At 41.0% G+C, this 24,836-nt stretch overlaps 1 protein-coding gene across 9 annotated transcripts in view; it reads left to right on the forward strand.

The window, feature by feature from the left end:
* UNC13D (unc-13 homolog D) overlaps nucleotides 1–24,836 on the forward strand; it is a 65,205-nt gene that overhangs the window by 33,205 nt on the left and 7,164 nt on the right. For all 9 annotated transcript variants that reach the window (XM_070739895.1, XM_070739899.1, XM_070739894.1 and 6 more), the window contains 18 exons: nucleotides 200–303; nucleotides 827–944; nucleotides 1,197–1,321; nucleotides 5,712–5,802; nucleotides 7,670–7,726; nucleotides 9,113–9,210; nucleotides 10,414–10,465; nucleotides 11,053–11,183; nucleotides 13,081–13,201; nucleotides 15,008–15,151; nucleotides 16,580–16,678; nucleotides 16,765–16,971; nucleotides 17,698–17,766; nucleotides 18,356–18,435; nucleotides 19,560–19,665; nucleotides 19,757–19,828; nucleotides 21,114–21,197; nucleotides 22,973–23,093. In XM_070739895.1, coding sequence (XP_070595996.1) covers nucleotides 200–303; nucleotides 827–944; nucleotides 1,197–1,321; nucleotides 5,712–5,802; nucleotides 7,670–7,726; nucleotides 9,113–9,210; nucleotides 10,414–10,465; nucleotides 11,053–11,183; nucleotides 13,081–13,201; nucleotides 15,008–15,151; nucleotides 16,580–16,678; nucleotides 16,765–16,971; nucleotides 17,698–17,766; nucleotides 18,356–18,435; nucleotides 19,560–19,665; nucleotides 19,757–19,828; nucleotides 21,114–21,197; nucleotides 22,973–23,093 — 1,879 coding nt within the window. The remainder of the gene's footprint in view (nucleotides 1–199; nucleotides 304–826; nucleotides 945–1,196; nucleotides 1,322–5,711; nucleotides 5,803–7,669; nucleotides 7,727–9,112; nucleotides 9,211–10,413; nucleotides 10,466–11,052; nucleotides 11,184–13,080; nucleotides 13,202–15,007; nucleotides 15,152–16,579; nucleotides 16,679–16,764; nucleotides 16,972–17,697; nucleotides 17,767–18,355; nucleotides 18,436–19,559; nucleotides 19,666–19,756; nucleotides 19,829–21,113; nucleotides 21,198–22,972; nucleotides 23,094–24,836) is intronic.

The raw sequence follows: 24,836 nt of genomic DNA on the forward strand, positions 1-24,836 counted from the left end.
GAAGTGGAGCTATTAACTCTTTAGTCAATTAAAAATGCTAGGTAAATGGGGAATTGTATTGAACTAAGTTTCAGAAGAAAGAAAAACCTGAACACAATAAGGGCAATTGTTATTTGCAAAAAATGTGAAGCAATGGATATGCTACATTTCCCCCCATCTGATATCATAGAGAGCCATTCATTCTTCTCTTTCACTGCAGGCTGGCAGCACTTCCTGGGATGGAGAGTTAAGCAAGCATGCCGTTACTATCCTGTATCTACACGCTACTCAGAAAGACATTTCAGATTTCCACCAAGACTTGGCGTAAATATCTCCTGCATGCTTCCACTCAAGGCAACATTCTGTAAACCAAGTATTCCTGGCACTTTCAGCCCCTCTCTTTAAAAAAAAGTTGTGAAAGTTCTTTTCTATAGCCTGAGAATGTTGTAATTTTATTAAAATGTGCAGGCATGCCATGGGACCAGGTTTTAGTACCACCCCTAGAATTGTATTCATAAATTCGATAATTTTGACTTTTCTTTTGCAACTGGGATTTCCTTGATTCATTCCTACATCCTGCCTATTGAATGCCATTCCTGCAACGGTATTTGCCAAGAACTGCATGCTACAATTTCTACTGTTTTTAACTCTTTTTTCTGCAGTTTGCTTATAAACCAATAAATGTTCCTCAGCAAACTGGCAAAACCAGCCAATTTGATTACACACCCAATCTATAGTTTGGTCAAGTCACTTCATGTGGGGGTGGGGGGTGGGTTGGTTTCTAAATGTACTTTTTGATGGTTTTTCTTCTGGCATTAATGCTGCTTTCCTTCCCTTGTTAATACAGGCACTGGCTGGCTTACAGCAAGCTGTATCAGTTCTTGGAGTTCAACAGCAGCTGCCTGCTCCATCAGATCACCAGCATAGAGTACCAGTGGATTCAAGGCCGATTACGGTCTGAGCAGGTAAGAAAGGAAAAGCTTTGGAGCTATAGCGCTGATTAACAGTCTGGGCGAGTTAAAGACGTCTTAGGTTGCAACATCAGACACTTATCCCTTAGGTGGGTTGTAGAGTATTACAATGCCCATCCAATAAAGTGAACTGAAATACATCTCTCTTACTATAACGTTAGTTGATCATGATCTTGAAATGATCCAGATATTACCAAGCAGGACTGAATCGTCTTACATCTTTGATATGTTGCTTATTTCCTGCAGACAGTTGAATTGGCAGACTCTTTCCAGTCCTTACTGAACTATGGGATTTCTCTTCTTCAAAGGTTCCGGATTGTCTTCCCACTCACCTCATCCAAATCTACACACAGGCTGCAGTCACTGCTCCGGTGAGCTATAGAATAGAATAGAATTATTTATTGGCCAAGTATGATTGGACACACAAGGAATTTGTCTATGCTCTCAGTGTACATAAAAGAAAAAGATACATTTGTCAAGAATCATGTGGTACAACACTTAATGATTGTCATAGGGGTCAAATAAGCAATGAAGAAACAATCGATATTAATAAAAATCTTAGGATACAAGCAAAAAGTTACAGTCATACAGTTATAAGTGGGAGGAAAAGGATGATAAGAATGATGAGAAAAACTAGTAGAATAGAAGTGCAGATTTAGTAAAAGTCTGACAGTGTTTAGGGAATTATTTGTTTAGTAGAGTGATGGCATTCGGGGGAAAAACTGTTCTTGTGTCTAGTTGTCTTGGTGTGCAGTGTTCTGTAGCGACGTTTTGAGGGTAGGAGTTGAAACAGTTTATGTTCAGGATGTGAGGAGTCAATAAATATTTTCACTGCCCTCTTTTTGACTCGTGCAGTATACAGGTCCTCAACGGAAGGCAGGTTGGCAACAATTGTTTTTTCTGCAGTTCTGATTATCTTCTGAAGTCTGTGTCGGTCTTGTTGGGTTGCAGAACCAAACCAGACAGTTATAGAGGTGCAGAGGACAGACTCAATGATTCCTCTGTAGAACTGTATCAGCAGCTCCTTGGGCAGTTTGAGCTTCTTGAGCTGGCATAGAAAGAACATTCTTTGTTGTGCTTTTTTATAATGTTTTTGATGTTAGGTGACCATTTTAGGTCTTGAGATATGATAGATCCTAAAAATGTGAAGGTCTCTACTGTTGATACTGTGTTGTCTAGTATTGTGGGAGGTGGAAGGATGGAAGGGTTTCTCCTAAAGTCTACCACCATTTCTACAGTTTTGAGTGTGTTTAGTTCTAGATTGTTCTGGTCATACCACAAGGATAGTTGTTCAACCTCCCGTCTGTATGCGGATTTGTCATTGTCTCGAATGAGTCTGATCACTGTTGTATCGTCTGCAAACTTCAGTAGCTTAACAGATGGATCATTTGAGATGCAGTCATTAGTGTATAGTGTTTCTATCAGAAACCTCCTGGGATGCACATAGTCAGAAGGAAAACTACCAACATTTTTCAAGCACATATATTCCCCCAGTAGTGTTACTGTTTAATTAAGTGGACATAAATCATGAATCATTCAATATACTGATCCTATATTTCCTTCACAGAACACCTAAGAATTTGTAAGCTTAATGCATTTATTATTATTGAAGATTTCAAGAACGTTTGTAGTTTATGCCATGGTTCACCTAAATAGCACCAAGAGACAGAAATGTATCTATTCTTCGACACCTGTAAATAGCAGGGGCCATTTCTTTTTCTGTTTTTTTTAAATATTATATTAATGGAAAGAGTGAGCAGAAACAAAAAAAGCACCAGTCTTATTTGTCAGCATTTTGGTATTCTCTGTGAGATCAATTCTAAACCTTCAATCGTATTAGCAGTCTTCCCAATGAATGGTATCCCTGTCTTGTCTGAATGCAGGTCACATTTAGTGATCCCTGTCTTCCACTTTAAACCACTTTAAAATATCTGTTTGACAGTTCTGGCAATTCTGTGAGATCAGAAGATGAAAAGAGAAAGAGCCTGATCTCTCATTGAGCATAAAAAACATCGGGAAAAGAGAAAAGCCTGAAACACATAAGAAGCAGAGCAAAAATCTCTCCACAGCATTTCCTGAAAGTGTTTCCTACAGGGGGAAAAAAGAGACCAATTATAATGATGTAGGAACATAGAAACATATAAGATTGACGGCAGAAAAAGACCTCATGGTCCATCTAGTCTGCCCTTATACTATTTCTTATATTTTATCTTAGGATGGCTATATGTTTATCCCAGACATGTTTAATTTCAGTTACTGTGTGTTGTGGTTGGCTCTGGCCCAGCCCCTGCCCCAGCAAATGTGGAGGTGGAGGCAGGGGAAGCGTCAACATGTCCTAGGCCTGTTTTGTTGCTGGCAGAGTCAGGGAGTGCAGTTTCCTTGGACGAAGAAGAAGGTGGGGGTGACTTGGAAGAGGGGGGCTTGGCACACAGCCCAGGAAGTCAATCTCCATTATCTTCGGTTGATTTGGATGAGGAAGTGTTAGACCCACGCAGGTGCAGACTTATGCATCAAAGAGATCAATTGAGGAAATATTACAGGAGATAAGAGAGGCCATCTGTGTTTGGGTGGGGCTCCAGTAATTAGAGCTGCTGCTATAAATAGCAATGTGCTAGTTTGGCCGTTGTGGAAGATTATCTGATCGCAGTTCTTCGGGATTGTGCCTCACTGTTTCTGAACTTTGTTTGTGGATTTTTCACACCTTTGACACCAAAGCAGAGTAAAGTGTGTGTGTATGTTTCACTTTGTGGGAAGAAGGAGGGCTGTGACGTTTCTTCACAGCTGCTAGCTAAGTACTTAAGGACTGATTAAGGGACTTGTAGAGCCTACAAGGTTGTTTTGGGGAAGAGTGCTCTTTGCAATACAAAAAGGTTGCTTTGTTTCTTTTGAATTTTGTGATAAAGGACATTGTTTTGAACTTTCAAACGTGTGTGTCTGAAATTTGTACCCATGAATTTTTGGGAGGCTTCTACCAGAGAGCCCGGCAGAACACTGTGGATTTACCAACCACGTCTGCTGGAAGTTTGTTCCAAGGATCTACTACTCTTTCAGTAAAATAATATTTTCTCTTGTTGCTTTTGATCTTTCCCCCAACTAACTTCAGATTGTGTCCCCTTGTTCTTGTGTTCACTTTCCTATTAAAAACACTTCCCTCCTGGACCTTATTTAACCCTTTCGCATATTTAAATGTTTCGATCATGTCCCCCCTTTTCCTTCTGTCCTCCAGACTATACAGATTGAGTTCATTAAGTCTTTCCTGATACGTTTTATGCTTAAGACCTTCCACCATTCTTGTAGCCCGTCTTTGGACCCGTTCAATTTTGTCAATATCTTTTTGTAGGTGAGGTCTCCAGAACTGAACACAGTATTCCAAATGTGGTCTCACCAGCGCTCTATATAGCGGGATCACAATCTCCCTCTTCCTGCTTGTTATACCTCTAGCTATACAGCCAAGCATCCTACTTGCTTTTCCTACCGCCCGGGCACACTGCTCACCCATTTTGAGACTGTCAGAAATCACTACCCCTAAATAAAAAATGTAAATTAAAGGGCAGAGGAACGACCTTGAAGGACGGGAGGAAGAACCTCAACCAGGCAGGCAGAATGGTCACATAAGAGAGTCTTGTGCCCAGATGAAGAAAATAACTTGAGAAAAAACTTTCAGATGAACCTGTCCCAGTTTACAAGAAGAAAAAGTAAGGGAGGGAGGAACTACAGCCAGACTTTCTGTTACGGTAGTTATTACAATAAAAAAAGTAGTCCCAGCCTACATGTCACTAGTTTCTTAGTTTGGTCTACAGTATATTGTAAGGGCTAAAAAATACTGACCCCCATGTCTTTGAAAATCAGGTTGCTGCTTAATCTCTTTATAATATATCCTAAAGAGAAGGATCAAACAACAATGTTGGGGTCAATAGGAACATCAGAATCTGCTTTATAAGTGGGACAATGATATTTCTTAGCATTGTTCTATGCCAATGTGGCGAACCTTTTTTGGGTTGGGTGCTAAAAGGGTGGGCGTGTGAAATAACACGCACATGCATGCCCACAGCCACAATGCAATGCCCTCCCCCTGCACATGCACTCAACTCTTGCACTGCCACGCATGCACACAGGCCTCACTGCAACCTCCAAACTTTTGATTGGCCCATTGTTTTTTGCTTTCTCCAGGCTTCAGGGGGCTTTCTGGAGCCCGAGGAGAGCCAAAATGGCTGAAAAGAAGGATGAAAATCAGCTGGCCAGCACACACATGAATACTGGAGCTGACATAGAGCAATGCCTCACTTGCCCTCAGATATGGCTCTGCATGCCACCTGTTTTAGGCATGAAAGCTGGTTGGGTGACTTTAGCCAGTCACTCTTTCTCAGCCCACAGGGTTATTGTTGAAAATAGGAGCAGCAAAGATTATTGTGTGCATTCACCAAATTCAGAGTTATTTAGAGAATTATTTAACGTGGTATGTGTGCAAATAAATAAATACTAATTCCTCCATATTACATGTCTTAGTTTTTCTTTCATAGATATTTATTTAGAAACAATAATCCTTTCCCATATTCAAAAGATCATTCCATCTCTTTGGATAAATTCATTCAAATCATTTACAGTATCTTTGCTCATGTTTTAAATAAATAAATGTGATGTAATAAAATAGGGTGGACCTGACTAGCAAAGAAAAGGGGTGGCAACTTTTGCATGCAAAAGAGAAACAAAACTCTTCGCTGAATTGCATTGGATTTCAGCCACGATTTTTCATCTTCACAGGATTTTGGTTCAAATGTGTAAAATGAAAGCCTTCAAAGAACTTTGTATTCCGACTCCTGATCTTGAAGAAATGGTAATGGAGGCAATTAAGGTACAAAGTCGTTTTTTAAATCTTTGGGATGTCTTTCCTCAGGCCTACATTTTTGTTCTTAGTGCTTTTTGAAGTCTTGAAGGGGACGGGTAAAAAGAAACAGTTTTAGTTTAGTTTCCTTGTCAAAATTCACATGGTTTTCTTTATGGAGAAATGCACAGTTTTATTTTATTTCAGCTACAAATTATGTTTCACAGAATGTCGGAAGATCTATCTATCTATCTATCTATCTATCTATCTATCTATCTATCTATCTATCTATCTATCTATCTATCTATCTATCTATCTATCTATGCCAATACACAATGAGGGTTTTAGTGGGTATATATCTATATACACATAGTAAATTACATGATGAAGGTTATAGAGGAGATACTTATAGTAAAATACAGTACAGTGATCCCCCGAGTTTCGCGATCTCGATCTTTGCGAAACGCTATATCGCGATTTTTCCACCCGATGACGTCACTCCCTTCCTTTCTCATCTTTCTTTCTCTCTCTCTTTCTCTATCTTGCTTCTTCCTCTCTCACACTCTCTTCCTCCCTCTCTCATCTCTTTCTTTCCTTCTCTCTCTTTCTCTATCTCTCCCCCTCTTGCTCTCGAGCGGCAAGCGAGCAGCCAGGCGGGCGGGTGAACGGGCAAGCGAGCGGCCGGCCGGGCGGGTGAACGGGAAAGCGAGCGGGCGGGCGGGTGAATGGGAAAGCGAGCGGGCGGGCGGGCGGGTGAACGGGCAAGTGAGCGGCCGGGCGGGCGGGGGAACGGGCAAGCGAAGCGGCCGGCCGGCCGGGCAAACGGGCAAGCGGAGCGGCCGGGTGTGCGGGTGAATGGGCAAGCGAAGCGGCCAGGCGTGCGGGCGAACGGGCAAGCGGAGCGGCCGGGCGGGCGGGTGAACGGGCAAGCGAAGCGGCCGGCCGGGCGGGTGAACGGGCAAGCGGAGCGGCCGGGCGGGCGGGTGAACGGGCAAGCGGAGCGGCCGGGCGGGCGGGTGAACGGGCAAGCGAAGCGGCCGGCCGGGCGAACGGGCAAGCGGAGCGGCCGGGCGGGCAGGTGAACGGGCAAGCGAGCAGCCGGGCGGGCGGGCGAACGGGCAAGCGGAGCGGCCGGGCGGGTGGGTGAACGGGCAAGCGAGCAGCCGGGCGGGCGGGTGAACGGGCAAGCGAGCAGCCGGGCGGGCAGGTGAACGGGCAAGCTGCAAGCGATCTTGGGGTTTCCCCTTTGCCTGGGCGGCGGGAAGACCCAGGGAAGGTTCCTTCGGCCGCCCAACAGCTGATCTGCTCCACAGCGCGGCAGCATCGAGGAGCCGAAGATGGGGTTTCCCCGTTGCCTGGGCAATGGGGAAACCCCATCTTCGGCTCCTCGCTGCTGCCGCGCTGCGGAGCAGATCAGCTGTTGGGCGGCCGAAGGAACCTTCCCTGGGTCTTCCCCGCCGCCCACACGCAAACTCCACCATCTGCGCATGTGCGGCCATGGAAAAAGGGGCGCGCATGCGCAGATGGTGTTTTTACTTCCGCACCACTACATCCCGAAAAATCGATTATCGCGAGGGGTCTTGGAACGGAACCCTCGCGATAATCGGGGGATCACTGTATATCTAAGAAATAATAGAAAAGAAAATATAGTAATAGAACATATCAATGAAAGAATAGAAGAAGAGATATAGGAATAGAAGAAAGGTATAGGAGATATAGGAGAGCAATAGGACTAATTGTGATCTCAGACCCCCTACTCTTGGACTTTTGTCAAATTATATAGTCCCTATATATACAGATATGACCAACATCTACCTTAATGTGTGTGTAGGTTTTAATATGGAGAGAAGCATAGGGAAGGCTATTGTGTAATTTATTCTCTTGCCTATTTTCTCAGACTGGAACAGCAGAGTGGTTTTATATGAAGAAGCAGCACTTGAAGCCAATGGTAAAGGTATGTTATATTGTAGTAAAGTTTATATTAGAATCGTCTAGGCCACAGTGATTCTCAAACTGGGGGTTGGGACCCCTTCTGGGGTCGAACTGTTTCACAGGGGTCGCCTAAGACCATGGGAAAAGGCAAATTCCCCATGATGTTAGGAACTAAAGCTTCTATACTGGCGCCTTGGAATATATTTTTACAATCCTACCAATCAGCTGTTTACAGTGGGGGTGGCCCTCTGACCTTTCTGCCAATCGCTTAAAGCTCTGTTGGGAGAATTGGCGCTAGACTTATGGTTGGGGGTCACCACAACATGAGGAACTGCAATAAGGGTTGTGGCATTAGAAAGGTTGAGAACCACTGTTCTAGGGGTTGTTGTATTGTGTTTCCTATTGATTCTAGAAAGGCATGTCATTAACATTTTCAAAACATCTGCTAGCCCAGCCAGGATAAAAATGCTCTTCTATTATATTTGGTATCTGTGCAATCTATTGTATTAATCTATACAATTATGGATAAAAACTACAACAACATTTTCCTCTTAAATGCACAGATATGGCTGCTATGACTTTAGATAAGGAATTAAGTTTGTCAAATTCAGGACATAACTGGTACTTGTGTCCCCTTCATAAATGCACATGAACACATGTTATCATGAACATGCAGCTGTATAAATCTTTCCTACAAGTATATGCCGCCCTACTCCTCCAGGAGTGGGGCGACATATAAATCCAAATAATAAATAAGTATGAAGCATACGTAGCAGCCTTGGACTCTATATTCTCACAAAAAGAGAAGAAAAACGTTAATTGTTTTAACAATTGGTTAAAAAGTAACTCTGCAGCGTAAATGATAGAAGCTTTATTTTACAGCGCTGTGTTACAAAAGAATACAAAACATTAATTGCAATAGCAGTCCCTTGTATGTGGAATAGCATATAATTCCTAAGGTCAACAACAGAGAAAAGCTTGGCTGAGGTCCCATGGTAGCATTTCTTGCTCACTTCATTTAGAAGAGAACCCAGGTAATTAGACTGTAATTGCCACTGTCCTTTGCCATTTAAACCTCCTGATAGCTTTAATATTCTTGAACATGAAGTCTAAAATTATGTCAGAATGATGTCAGCTGAAAGTTTTGGACCTGGCCTTTCTGTAACATGGAATATCAGTTCTGTACTGCTCAGGACACCACTGAGTAAATTAAGCCAATTTCTCTAACACCAAGAACTACCACTGAGCAATGGCAACATAGCAACAGGTGGCAGAAGGGTGAACCAGACTCTTGCCCTGGAGAAATACTGTGCAAATCTAGGAGAAATTCATTACTCTGAAAGTGTCTTGGTTTTGGGGAGATACAAAGCTCATGCTAGACCTCCGTTTCTCTTTTTTCTATCCACAGACAATGGAGGAATGTGGCAAAGCTCTGGTCAGTCTTCTTCTGGAGGTGAATGCAGATCTCCAGGAGTGTCACAAAACCTGGAACAAATATTTCATCAGGCAAGTATCTGAAGGAAATTTTTCCTACTTTCCCAGCTTTGGCCAATTGGTTGCAAACTGCTTCTTCAAATGTTTAGGTAGCTTCTAATGCCAGAGAGACTTGCTACCAAAGCAAGTGGCTGAGCCCAGATTGTTAAGGAGTGTGCAGAGTTATCTTTGAGTGGTCAAAGATACACATACACAAAGGAAACGTGAAGGTCTTGCAGATATCAAGCGGATAGCCCAGAGATACGAGTATTAATTCAGTAATACAATCCAGATACATTAAGTGTATAAAGTATTATTTAGTTTGGCAAATATTTTAGTCAAGGACAATCCTAATCATAGTTAAATCAGTCAATACATCTAAGTAAATATAGAATACTACAAACTTACTTTTCCTGCTTTAAAATACATAAACCATCAATTGAACATACCATTCTTACTACAGCATAGTCACAAAGACAAAACAGAAATAGCAGACATTAGCCGAGAGAGTGAATCATGCTTCTGGCTCCCTCTTGTGGCAATCCGTAACACCAGCTCTTAAAGCAATAGTGTTCTAATACATGTAAGCATACATTGTTGGTTTATTCTATATATTGCCAAACCCAACTAGTTATGTACGTAGTACTGACAAAGATCATAAAAATGATAAGGCACCAAGTTTAGAAATATATGAAATTCTACTCTAATGATATGGTTTTCTTCCCAGAGGATTTGGATGTTGTGTATTTCAGTTAAATGAATGCCTATTTTAATAAATGTGCCTGTTGGCTTAAAGAAAGAAACAATAAAACTGGTTAGGTGAGACCTTTGTGCAGTGTTTACTGTACTAGAAATTTTCCTGTGGTTGTTTAGAGACTTTTGCCACTCTATTTCCCTGATCAGCAACTATTTTTAATGGGTGGATTATTTTAATGCTGGCCTTGAGAAGATAAACATCTAGGTCTCTTTTTATCCTCGCAAGTAGGCTTGTCAGCAAGTCAAAGTTTCAACTTCCCAGTTGTCTTTCTTGTTGCCAATTATGAGAATTCAGCTAAAAATACTGAGAATGCTGGTTCCGGGTTGCCTCTGGGCTGTTACAGTTACTGATCTGTTATATCTGGCTGCATCATTTACATTACCTAGTGCTATTAGCTTTAATTCATAACGATAAACCTAGCAGATAAAACCCATGAGAAAATTTCTGATCGTGTCTTTCTCCTTCTTCCTCCAATACAGCACCATGAGACTAGACCTTTTCTCAATTGCATATCTTAAAATGCAGGAACTGGTGAGTAGCTGTTGCACTGCTTTATGTCAAAGAGACCTCAGGCTTATATCCAATAGCAAGGCAGAAGATAGTAAGGGAAATGGCTAGTGGACAAAAAAGCCAATTACTTCAGAATTTCTAAGGCAGTTTTCTGCAATAGTGATGCCACCCAGATGTGCGGATTTACAGAATGCTTAGCAAAAGTTAGCAAAAGTTATTTTGGTTGGAGAGTTCTAGAAACTAAGTTTATATACAGTATACAGTATTAGCTACTGCCACCCCGAGTCTTCGGAGAGGGGTGGCATACAAATCTAATAAATTATTATTTTTATTTTTATTATTTTTATTATTATTATTATTATTATTGTTGTTGTTGTTGTTGTTGTTATTATTATTATTATTATTATTATTATTATTATTATTATTATTATTATTATTAGCTACTCTATCAGTGATGGGGTTCATTATTTCACTTTGATGATGAAACTAGTTCCTGAGCCAGTTTTTGCAGATTTCTACTCAGGGCCAACTAGTAGTATCTTCCTGATTCAGTTTCAGTGCATCAACCCCAAAACCTGATCCGTTATGCCTTTTTTATGCTCCTGCAGGTTTCTTGTTATGTGAAAGAGCAGCTGAGCAAGATTGACAGCGGCATGTCCCAATTAACAGCAGAGAGCCTTTTCCAACTTTATCTCAGCATGAAGGACTTCTATCACATGAAGGATTTTGTGTGCAACAGGTGTTTATTATTTTATTTATTTATTTTGTCCAATACACAATACATATTGAGGAGAATAGGCATGAAATATTACATATCAGGAAAAGATATGAAAATAGAGGAGAAGATATATGAAAGGGAGGAAAGATATATGATATGTGGGATAAGGGGAGACAAATTGGACAGGGGACGAAAGGCACACTGGTGCACTCATGTACGCCCCTTACTGACCTCTTAGGAATCTGGCGAGGTCAATCGTGGATAGTCTAAGGGAGAAATGTTGGGGGTTAGGGGTTGACACTACTGAGTCAGGTAATGAGTTCCACACTTCGACAACTCAATTGCTAAATATTTTTTACAGTCAAGCTTGGGGTGATTAATATTGAGTTTGAATTTGTTGCGTGCTCTTGTGTTGCTGCGGTTGAAGCTGAAGTAGTCATTGACAGGCAGGACGTTGCAGCATATGATTTTGTGGGCAATACTTAGGTCGTGTTTTAGGCGTCGTAGTTCTAAGCTTTCTAGGCCTAGGATTGATAGTCTGTTTTCGTAGAGCATTCCGTTTTGAGTGGAGGAGTGAATGGCTCTTCTGGTGAAGTATCTTTGGAGGTTTTCTAGGGTGTTGATGTCCGAGATGTGGTATGGGTTCCAGACAGATGAACTGTATTCAAGGATGGGTCTGGCAAATGTTTTGTAGGCTCCGGTGGTGAGTAGTGTGAGATTGCCGGAGCAGAAGCTGTTTAGGATCAGGTTAACAATTCTGGAAGCCTTTTTGGCGATGTTGTTGCAGTGGGCTTTAGCACTTAGGTCGTTTGATATTAGTATTCCAAGGTCTTTTACTGAGTGGGGATTGACTGTGAGATTTTGTTTATTCAGTTTGTATATGAGGTTTAGATTATTTTTGCCGATGTGGAGGGTAGAGTATTTATTGGTTGATATTTGAAGTTGCCAGGTGTTAGACCAATCTGAGACAAAGTCGAGATCTTTTTGGAGAGTAGATGAATTGTCCGTGGTGTTGAATAGTTTTACATTGTCAGCGAAAAGAACACAGTTGCTCGTGATATGATCGCAGAGGTCGTTGGTGAAGAGAATGAAAAGAGTAGGACCTAGTACGCTGCCCTGGGGAACGCCGCTTTTGAGAGGGAGGGGGTGGAAATGGCGCTTCCAATTTTGACAACTTGTTGCCTATTTGACAGGAAAGCAGTTATCCAGTTGTGGAGGAGTACTGAGATGCCATAGGATTTGAGTTTTAGGAGTAATTTGTTGTGAACCACTGAGTCAAAGGCTTTGCTGAGGACAATACGTGTTTAGGCCAAAGCAGTCTTTAGGCTCTTTTATACATTATGCTTGTTGTTTTGAGATGACTCTTATAATGTATTGTCATTGAATCATCGGTTGCAAAACTGTGGCCTGATTTTCATACTTCACTGAGTTAGCATGACTTGCCAGCCCTGTTTAAGCATAGTGTGCTGTGTAGTCTAATTATGATTCATTCAATAAAATACTATTAAACAAGCAAGTAGCAATAGCACTTAGACTTATGTACTGCTTCACAGTGCTTTACAGCCCTCTCTTGGCAGTTTATAGAGTCAACATATTGCCCCTAACAATCTGGGTCCTCATTTTACAAACCTCGGAAGGATGGAAGGCTGAGTCAACCTTGAGCCTGGTGAGATTTGAACTGTTAAACTACAGCTAGCAATCAGCAGAAGTAGCCTATAGTACTGCACTCTAACCACTGCACCACCATGGCTCTTGTTTAGCATCTACTAGCATAACTGTTTATAACCAATGAGGATTTGTTGAGGCAAATTTGTGATTGGTCACTACAACAAAAATATCCTCTAGAGAAAAACTAATTTGAATGTTTGGGAAATAAGAAATAATAGTTTTTCAAACCACTTCTGCTTCCTATTTCCAGGGATACACCTCTCGCATTGACTGGTTACCACCTATGGTTTAAAGAAGCCATCCCCTTGTGGCTACAGAAGACTTTCAAAATAGCTCTAGAAAGGACCCAAAGAGCCATCCAAGTGGACCAGGTAATCCCACCTAGAAAGGAAAGCATTGCTCAATTGTTTTATCTTCCTCGTTTTTCATGGATTAGGCTTTTCTGCCTTCATACATTTAATCATTGGTGTACATTAGGTAGCACCTTCACAATAGCCCCTGATACTACTATCTCTGTCTGTGGATTAACAAATGAAAGTTGTGAATTACACGGTGTGAATAATTTTTGCAGATAAGCAGATATCTTAACATGAATGATTTGCTAACATATCTTAATCCAACTTGACACCTGTGTTTGACAATTATGTAATTACAGTATCTGAATCTGAGTAATTATCCAGCAGTGAATTCAGCAATTTTAGTTTACATCCGATGCATGTAAGAGTCATTGAGCTTATATCAGGTCCTTTCAACTAATTGATTGATTGATTGATAGTATTTATATGCCACTCATTCCAAAGCGGATTCAGAGCACCTAACAAATGCGATAAACACAATAATATTAAAATACAATCACAAATACATAATAAAATCAGTAATAACAATAAACAATATCTTTAAAAGAACAATACACACACAGCAGTCAAACTAATTCCAGGCTTGCCGGAGTTGTTGTGTTCACGTAGGTGGCACAAGATAATAATGTTATGATGCTCTCCTGATGCCTATGTTGTTCAAATAAAAACACAATGCTACTTTGGTTAAGCAAACTGATGTTAATTCTTATGAGATATTTTAAAATATTGTTCAACTCAGATAATTGTCAGTTATTGTTTCTATTATTTTAATATCTCTATCTGTCTGTCTGTCTGTCTGTCTGTCTGTCTGTCTGTCTGTCTGTCTGTCTGTCTGTCTGTCTGTCTGTCTGTCTGTCTGTCTATCTATCTATCTATCTATCTATCTATCTATCTATCTATCTATCTATCTATCTATCTATCTATCGGATTTATATGCCACCCCTCTCTGAGGATGGAGGTTTCTCAAATGACAACAGAAAAGATGGCATCTTGCTTATTATAGTATACATTAATAGAAGGTTAAGAATGGAATGAGAAATCTTAAGATGCTGGGGAAAAGACATAAATTGCCTTTTTTCTGCATGCGTGGAAGCAAAAAAATCTCTGAAATCTTGCATGCGCATGCATCCCATCACAAGATTTTGCTTCCTATGCACGTGCAGAAGCAAAAACCCACTGGGATGCGTGAGTGCATCCGCAGCAGAAGTAAAACTGCACGTACAGCGCACCGGTAGTTGCGGAATCGGGAATCCACCCCTGGTGCCCACACATGCTCACATTCATAATGCAATGCCCTCTTCCCATGAATGTGCTCATAACCCTCTCTTTTGCCACTCCCGTGCCTTCAGGCCTCACTGAAGCTTCTAGACTTCTGGTAGGCCGTTTGGGCCCTTTTTTTGCCATCCACAGACTCCAGAGACTTTCCTGAAGTTTGTGGAGGGTGAAAAACAGCCTAACAGACAGACTGGAACTTCATTTCCAAACTTCTGGTAGGCCCCCATTTTTCTCTATCCACAGGCTCCAGAGGCTTTCCTGAAGCCCAGGGAAGGTGAATATAGCCTCCCCACACGCTCCAGAGGGCCAAAAATCAGCTGCTCAGCATGCTGGAGCCAACATAGGACAATGACGCATGTGCTTTCAGATATGGCTCCACATGACACTTGTAGCATGCGTGTCATAGGTTTGCCATCATAGGTCTAGGATATTCAGGGTCCAAAAAACTCCAGCCAAATCCAGAAGCTCATCCTGTAACTTTCCAGATTAAATTCCAACTATAGTAATCTGATCTTGATCTCTTGCTCTGGTTTCATTTCTATTCAGTTGACGCCCCTGGGAGAATTGAATAAACACAGTACATCCATTGTTGACCTTTCCACTTGCTATGCTCAGATGGTGAAGACATGGCAGCAGCTGGGTTGGCCTGATCCTGAGGAGGCCTTTATGATCATGGTGAAATTTGTCGAGGTATGTGTATGGCTCAGATCATTCTAATCTGTGCCAGAAGTCACTTCTGTCCTTCTTTTTATTAAATCTACAATGGTTTAAAGAAAATTCAGTGTAGAAACCAGAGCTTCTGAGATCTGGGTAGTTGCCATCATTATTTCTGGATGGGATGGAATTGGTTGCAATTGGAGCAACTTCTGGATTCTCTGAAGAATAGATTAAATCTGTAACTAGGAATGCCTTTGCAGAAATCCAATTTGTGTGTCAATTGCACCTCTTCCTGGATTGAGAGGCTTTATTCATGGTCACTTACACTGGTCACTTTTATTTACAATTTACAAGTGACTGGTTTAAGTTCATGGTCATTTATTCTTATGTGGTCACTTATATCGCTAAGTTCATGGTCACTTAATCATCTCTTCCCCAAATTACTGCAATATTGGGGAGGTGGATATGCCCCTTAGCTAATATGATTTATGTATACTTTGTTTGGGTTGTGTGATTAATTTTTTATGATAAGGGTTTTAATCTGTTTTTAATATTGGATTTGTACATTGTGTATTGTGTTGTGAGCCGCCCCGAATCTTCGGAGAGGGGCGGCATACAAATCTAATAAATTATTATTATTATCAATATCCTTGTATGTAAGGTTGCTTTTGAAAACTTCTTGGAATTTGCAGCTGCTTCTGAATACAGTGGCAGAGGTAGTTATGGGTGTAATTCAGTCTGACCCTGTGACACCACTATTTTGTGAGCTATGTTGGCTCTGACAAAGGCTCCTGGGTGCATTTCAACGCATAGGTTTTTACGTAAGAAACTTTTCATGCTACAGAGTTATATTATCTGCAGAATTGCATGTATTCAGTTATTTCTGCTTGCCTCACAAGTGCCAGCAGAGTGGTCATGACCATTAGATATCAGAAAGAAAGAATCATTGGTTTTGCAACCCAGGTCTCATTGATATGCCTTTTACCATGTTTCCAAAATATTGTATTATTCTACTGAATTTTATGATTGTGCTCAAAATCTTCTAAAATATTAGTAATATGTCTTCCTTCCAGGGACTATGTATTGCACAGAAATGATATAATTGGAGTTATGTTTAATTAAAAAGACTTAATATATTCAAGGAATGTGCCAATCAAGTAACAACAAAAAGTTATGTTATTTGTCCTTCATTTACCCACCCCACCCCCATTTTTCACAGAAGACCAAAAGGCAAATTTGGTTTCTTAGAGAGAGAGGGGGGAAAAAGACTCTGGTGGAATTGCAGCATTAGAAGATTAGAACCTCTGAACTCAGCCATCACTGATGCTTCCTTACAGAAGAGTTAGCTGTGCTTTACACTGTAGGGATCGAAGACAATCAAGTGTCCTTGGAGGACGCAGCGAATCCTACCTATGCAGCCCTGACTGAACAGTGACAGCCTTCTTTTTTCTGACTTCTCAGGACATGTGCAAAATTGCTCAGATGTACTGTCAGATGATCAAAGCAAGGGCAGAGGAATTGAATTCCAATCGAAACGAGGCAGGAGAAGCAGCAAACAGGGTAAGTGGGAGAGACAGATTTTGGGTACAAGAAACAAGGTCGCACACAAGAAATTGACTTGCTTCTACCTTCCTCCCATCCCTCAGCTCTGTGTCGTGGTGAACAACATTGAGCAGCTCCGGATGATGATCCTGAAGTTGCCCAAACAGCTGGACTGGGAATACTTGGAACACAACAGCGGACCTGTCATTACCCCAGAGCAGATCCAGCACACGCTGCATCAACAGCTGCAGGCTTCCGTTTCCTGCCTCAACAATGAGATCCGAGGAGTGGTGCAGACTCTGGCGATCAAAGTAACCTCACGGGCTTGGCCTTCCTTGGCAGAAAAGGGTCAGGGGAGGAGCATAACTAGAATGGTGAAACATCAGAGGCCAAATGGCTTCCCACATTTGTTTGGGCTGCTCCATCTAGGGAACGTCTGGCTCTTCAGAGACCAAACTCACTGAGTTCTTATGCTTCTGAGAAGTGGGGGTCAGGGCTATTGGAATGACGGTGGGGAAAAATGTCCATGCCAAAATTAAGGCACTTGTAAAAAGGAAAACAGCAGGGGAGGGAGGGGTTACCAGCCAGAACTGGTCATTGTTAGCCACCTCTGCATGCTAAAGGTTCACAGCGCCCTCTCTGGTGGCACTTCAGCTCTGCTGTGCATGCGCCTCCCAACCCCCAGCTGGTCTTCAGGTCTCTGCTGTGCATGCTCAGAGGGGCGGGGCCAGAGGAGGGTTGTTCCCTGTTTGGCCCAGTTCTGCGAACCGGTAGCAGTGGCGGTGGGAGGCTCTGATAGCAACGGGTTTTAGAACCTATTACTGGGTGGGGTGCATACAGGGTGGCCTACGTGTGCATTGCATTTTGGGGGTTCGGGCATGAACTTGAACATGTGCACTCACATGCACATGTGTGCACTTTGGGCACTCGGTGCGGGAAAGGTTAGCCATCAGTAATTTAGCACGTTTAATATTTATACAGTATTATGTTTCTCCTTAATGACATTAAAAGCATGTGTGGGTCTCTTTTTTTGGCAGATGGATGCTAGAATTGCCCAACACATCCAGGAACTGTCTGTTTGCAATGACTCTGATAACCCGGAGAAAGTGAGTATTTACTGTATAAACTTGCTAAACACTGTATATATCATTTTTTTCCTCTTGGTTTGTTCCTATGTTAACTATTTTGGGGCAATTCACAAAAAGCCATAACAATAACCAATATGCTACTCAAAACTGTGTGTACTTCTCTGTTCTTTATCCCTCCATAAAATATTAGTATTGTTATTCTATTTCCCACTCTTCTATCTTCCTGGCTTTGAATCAGTTTAGTTTAGTTTAGTTTAGTTTAGTTTAGTTTAGTTTAGTTTAGTTTAGTTTAGTTTAGCTTAGTTTAGCTTAGTTTAACTTAATTGACTTCTATGCAACCCAATCTCATGGAACTCAGGGCAGCTTACAAATAAATAATGCAATAAATATCTCAATCTGAAGGCATCCAGAATGAATTGGGGTCAGTAATCAGCATATAATCAATTTAAAATTTTATGCTGGCGATGTATTCAACACCTACAGCGAGCCTTTTGTATTTCTTGTGTGGTGTTCCTTGAAAGTTCCATAAGTAATAATTTAGTTTCGTAGCTGATAAATGTTATTTCCTGCCACTTAATTTTTGTGGATCTTTTTCTGCCTCTTCTAGTGCATCACGCCTTTAATGAGATTCTTGGAGTATGAACTTCAATATCTAAACATGAACCTTGTCCAGGAGAATTTTAACAGGTAAAATCAGGATAAGGAGGTCACATAAGGAGGAAAATGCCTTTTGCAGAGATGTCTTGACATGCTATGAATCAGGGATATTCATTGGCACTACACAAGACGAGGCTCTTGTCTCTCTTAAGCCACAGTTTGATGTAATTTGTCTACCATTCAAAAGTAACAAATGCTAGAGAAACGGAGGATCTGAACAAACCAAAACAATTGAGGACATCCAACATATGAAAGAACCAGTTTGTGAACATCAAGGTAAAACCAGAAGGAATAGCCTAGGACAGTGATGGTGAACCTTTTTTCCCTTGGGTGCCGGAAGAGTGTGTGCACGTGCTATTGTGCGTGCCCGAATGCCCACACCCATAATTCAATACCTGGGGAGAGCAAAAACAGCTTCCCCCGCCCCCCCAGAGGCCCTCTGGAGGCCAGAAATGGTCTATAGCCTCATGTTTCACCTTCCAGGCTTCCCTGGAGCCGGAGGAGGGTAAAAACGCCCTCCCACATCCCCCCGCAGGCTCTCTGGAAGCAAAAAACGCCCTCCCAGAGCCTCTGTGTGAGCCAAAAATCAGCTGTTTGGCATAAACATGCATGTTGGAGCTGAGCTGGGTAACAGCTCACATGCCATCAAATATGGCTCCGCATGGCACCTGTGCCATAGATTCGCCCTCACTGGCTTAGGATTTTGCCATGATCAAAGAATAAGATGGGGAAAAGAGAACTCTGTGTTTGGTTTCTAATAGTTCTTTCCAAAATCATTATTCTATAAATTTTGCAGTGCAATTTAATTATGAAACTGTTATGCAGAAATGAGAACATTGGTTGCAAAATCTGCACTCCTTAGATAAAATTGCAAACAAAAATAATATATTTGGAGAAATACATCCTCCCGAAATTATACATTTCTCAACACCAAATGAAGAAAATAACTCAAATAGGGAAAGAGTGGGGTAAATGGAACTTAAAATGCAAGGAAGATAAAACATGTAGAAATGGAGAAAACGTTAAATTTATAATCCACTCATCCTTAATTTGAGCAGTCCAGTCCCAGGGTCAAATGTATTAGGCTTTGCTGAGTCTTAGTAAAAATACCTTATCTAGCAACCTACATCTCTACTTCTTTTGGTTCTTCCCAGTCTTCTGGAGTTTCTGTGGAATCACACCTTGGACTTGCTACAAAACGCTATAAAACAAAAAACCGGAAGATTGGACTACTGTAGGAAATTTCAGTTTGCCCTCCAGGTACTTAGGGATGTAAAGTGAAACCAAGGAGGAAGGGCAAAGACTTATGCTGTGCTGCCACTTTCTCTCTTTTTCTCCATCTCTCCCATAGAGCTTGGAACTTTGCTTTCATGGAGAAGGCTGTGGACTATCCAAAGATGCCCTTCACACACCAGCTTTTATAGTAAGCTACTGCAACCTTTGCTGCCCTTATAACAAGCCTGTGTAACTTGTAAAGGAGAAGGAACCACATCGATTAATTAAAAGTCCTTGTGGCGCCCAGAGTAAAAGTTGGCATGCCAATCAGCTGTTTGGTGGCTAGTGAAACAGGGGCAACCTTGGAACTGGCAGAAGTGATGAGTCTTGGAGGTGTTCTGCAGTGTGCCTTTTAAGCCAGCAACAGTGATGATAATGAATATATTATTTTTTTTAAATGCCAGTAAACCACTTGGAACTGCTTAGCCAGCCGCAAGTTGTGCTGGCCTGCTTTACAGAAAGATCATTGAGCAACAGGTACCCTAAGTATGCTTAAACATTGGCTTTACATATCTAAATGCATTAAAAGAACAATAGCACATAACCTGCCTTTTCTATCCATTCCTGCATCAACCTACCTTTGCATACAAAATCCCTGCATGGACATCCCATACGTTTCGTGCTCACTCACATAACAGTAGTGCATAAGGGCCACAAATACTTGCATCTGTTAGCCACCCACAGTTTTGTTTTTAATGCTGATTCTGGCTTACACAAAAGTTGCCCACCTGTGTTGTGGCATCATGTGTGCCGCTCTGTCAGGATTTCCATCTTGTTCAAACTGAGGATTAGATTCACATGTGAAGTGGAAGGAAAGCTTCTGTGCATTTTGAAGATGCCACGTCATTTTAAATAGCGTTAAGGCAGAGGTCATCTTCTGTGAATGGAGCGGGGAGGTCCTTTGTACTGTAGCTGCAGAAATGTAGCTGTTGATTGAAATGATCAAAATCATTGGGCAAAAGTATTCACTTCATGCTGATATTAAACATAAATATGCTGGTAAAATGGTTCTAGAGCAGGGTTCCCAAACTCTTCAGCTCATTAACCTTTTCAGGAAGTTTCAAATTGTTCATCAAACTCCCAAAGATTTATGATATGAAAATAATGTAATAAACACTGCTTTAACTAATAGAAACTCTGTCTGGTATAGTGGTTAATACAACAAGCTAGAGATTGGGAGACTGTAAATTCTAATCCCCCACTTTATGCATGAAGCCAGCTGAGTGACCTTGGGCCAGTCATTCTTTCTCAGCCCTAGGAAGGAGGCAATGGCAAATCACTAAAAGCACTAAAAGCATCTGTCAAAAGTGGCTGGTGTAGCAACACTTCCTACCTGGGAAAACTTCCATTTTATTTCACTCTACTGTATTACTTATGTATTACTTGTTTTATTCATAGTCTAATATTTCTGCTGATTCTCATTTCTCTCATAGGCTCTGGAGAAAGAGTTGGATCTTTGCTCCTCCACCAGCAGAAAACTTATAGAAAAGTATTTCATGGCTCGAATCCAGCAACAGGTGAGGCCAATCCTACCTCCTGTTTAATATGAGAATAGCACTAGTAATTTCACTTTGATTTACAGTACCCCCTAAGCTGGTTACAGAGACGTATATAGCCCCTAAGAATTAGGGTTCTAATTTTACTGACCTCGGAGGGATGGGAGTCAAACCTGAATCTGTCAGGATCGAACTCCTGGAATGAGGGCAGCGTTAGTCTGCACAGTACTGTATTCTAACCACTGCGCTGTTAAACTTCTTTTTATTTGTTCCTTCCTTTCACTCATCTTATTGAGTTTAGTTGTTGATACAGCCATGACTATTTACTTACAGCATGGTAAACAATCTTTTGATAAATGGGGCAATACTTACTTTTTTTTTAGAAAGTGGGTGGAGCGCAGGGGGATATATTAATGATATATCCAGTGGGATAGGAGTTGTTGCTTTCTCTGGATGTGGCAAGGTAGACTGGGAATAGGTTTTTTTTAACCTGCTGGAATTTCTTGTAGGGTTTACACAATGGTTGTTATTGATGTCTTACCTTTAACTGGTGGGAAGCCATATCTCCAATTTTCAGAATTATGTGCAGTAGGCTCACACACAAGCACACACAACCACAGTTGATGTTGGAACCTCAGGCTATCTAGCACTGATTAACAGCTTCAAATCTGAAGTGTTAGAATTGGCCAGAATCACCAAAGGCCAGGGTTGCTATTTGAGATTTCCATGAGATTTTTTTCTTTTAGTAGAATTGTATTGTTTCCTATTCAAGCTTGGTATATTGTGAAGCATTACAATCCGAGTGATAAAAATTCTGCCATTAGTATTGATGGAAACAGCTTGAGCATCCCACCATATTTCACAGTGAGGCAAATACTAACGTTGAGAAAAGTCCACTAGCATACAGTTTGGTTGGGGTTTTTTAGTTTATGGGGGGGGGATCAAATAACATTATATGAAAGTGGTGATTATTACTTTAGAAAATATCTTATCAAGAAGATTTGCTTAACAAAACGGTGTCAACAAAATGGAAATTAGTTTGCAATTTTAAAATTTGTTATTGAGAAGTTTACATTAATGAAATTTAAGAGAAGAGGCATAAATTTTCAAATATGAATAAGTGCATTTTTTTCTACAATGAATTGCATAGCTCAGAAGAAACTATTATCAAATGGTATTTACTATCTGAGATACAGCAGTGGTTTAAGCTTCTTAAAATGTGACCGCTATATTTAAAAATCACAGAATGTAAAGTGCTGTTTGATTTTTGAAAACACCTGCATCATCAATGACAAATGTTAAATATTTTTGTAGGCACCACAGTAAATTTTTATTACTGTTCAGGATGGAATTAAAATCTACCCACTACAATTGATAATGGTATGAAAGAGAAACGTTGTAGACAAATGGCTATGTAGAAAAAGAAAACATACTTATTTGGACAAAATGAAGTTTGGGCAATGTATGGCTTTCCAGATATATCAGATTCCCTCATCATAGTCCATGCTGGCTATAAATAAATGGATGTTGGAATTTAACCCTTTGAAAATCAGCTGGCCAGGGACGGATTATGCCATTCAATGATCGATCATGTGAATATGGGAAATTATGTAGTTTAATTATCTTGTACATTAAGGAACAGGTAATATGAGTTACAAATCTGTACAATGCAATGGTATCGGCCTTTCTGATTTGGGATGGATTGTTTATCTTCTGGCTTCCTTAGTACTTTGGCTTTTTTATCTTTGACAGCACATCACAAATTATTTCCGCCTTTCTGATTGTTATTCTCTTAGGAAGAGGCTACTCCAGGAAAATATGGGGCTGTGACCATCAAAGCTTTTTACCGTCACTCAGAACAAAAACTGTACGTCGAAGTACTCAATGCTGTTAATCTCCTTCCCATGGACTCGAATGGTAAGAGAATTTTTGGGCTGAATTCCTGAAAAATTTGGGATTGTTAGCCTCATTAGCATGACCCTCTGGAATCCAACTCCCCCCCCCCCGGAGATTAGGATTGCCCCACCTTCCTTGCCTTTTGCAAACTCCTTAAGACCCACCTCTGCCGTCAGGCATGGGGAAATTTATTCCCCCGGGCCGTTTCCGCTTTATGTATGGTTTGTCTGGGATGTATGACTGTTTTTATATTAAGGGTTTTAAATGGTTTTTTAATCAGTGGATTTGTACTGTGTTTTGTTGTTGTGAGCCGCTCCGAGTCTTCGGAGAGGGGCGGCATACAAATCTAATTGATAATAATAATAATAATAATAATAATAATAATAATAATAATAATAATTGTTTTGTTTGTTTGTTTGTTTGTTTGTTTATTTACTTACTTACTTACTTATTTATAAGATTTGTATGCCGCCCCTCTCTGTAGACTCGGGGCGGCTAACAACAGTAAAAAGACAATATGAACAAATCTAATATTAAAAGTAATGTAATAATAATAATAATAATAATAATAATAATAATAATAATAAATAATAAGAGGGGAATTGATCCTTGCTTGCACTCTTGAGTTTATAAATACACTTAACTAACATATTGCAGTTTAGCTTTGAGTGTAGCCACCAATTGATACATTTTTGGCCAGAGTTGATTCAAATGGAACGGATTTCAATGACGAATCTAGTCACGGGAGACAGCAAAACTAGCTTTTAATTTTCTAGGATGAATTTAATCTGTTCTGCAGAGGATACCCCCATTCAGTCTTGACCATGTATCTTATGAATGAATTATTGCAGCCTTCTGAACTTTTGTGTTTTGTTATAAAGAAGAAGTAAAAAATGGTTATTACACGGATGTGTATCTGGTGGAGGTTGGTATATTATTGCTAGGTCTTTTGTGAATGTCAGGTTGTGCTACATATTGCTCTGTGCAGACACATATTGTAGATTTTCTCCTCTGCTGCCGCATCCTTGCCAGCAAAGTGATGAATGTGTTAGCTGTTGTTGAAGCGCAAATGTCTGTGTTTTGCCTTTACCAATAAAAGCAGTATTGGAGCAAATCCAGGAAAGTTCTAACAGTTCAATACAGGTGGTCCTCAACTTACAATAGTTCATTTAGTGACCATTCGAAGTTACGACGACACTGAAAAAAGTGACTTATGACAATTTTTCACACTTATAACTGCTGTGGCATCCCCATGGTCACATGATTTATATTCAGATGATTGACAACTGGTTCATATTTATGACGGTAGCAGTGTCCTGGGGACACATGATCCCTTTAGCAACCTTCTGAAAGAGAAGAATTAACCAGGAAACCAGATTCACTTAACAACCATGCTACTAATTGTTGTGGTTGGCTCACGGCCAGCTCCTCTGGTCACTGATTTTGACTCAGAGAAGCCGGGTCTGTCAGATCAAAGAAGACCTGTCTGGCTTAACGAAGAGTCAGACAGTGAAGGGGACGGAGAGGTTGATGTGGAAGATGAGGCAGATAGACCTGCAGAGCCTGAAGGATCTCCAGTCAGAGCCTCCTCAGAATCAGACGAGGAAGGTGTGATGGATGATCCCATCCTAAATGTCAGGGTATATAGAATGCTGGGAGGCCAGGAGCAGCTACACAGACGTAGACAGAGATTCTAAGTCACAGCTGTTAGTAATCAAGGATGCCGCAGCAGGGTTACAAGGGGAAGGGTTGTGGAAGGTGGTG

The sequence above is a fragment of the Erythrolamprus reginae genome, chromosome 2 (genome assembly GCF_031021105.1).
Source record: "Erythrolamprus reginae isolate rEryReg1 chromosome 2, rEryReg1.hap1, whole genome shotgun sequence".
Classification (NCBI taxonomy): Eukaryota; Metazoa; Chordata; class Lepidosauria; order Squamata; family Dipsadidae; genus Erythrolamprus; species Erythrolamprus reginae.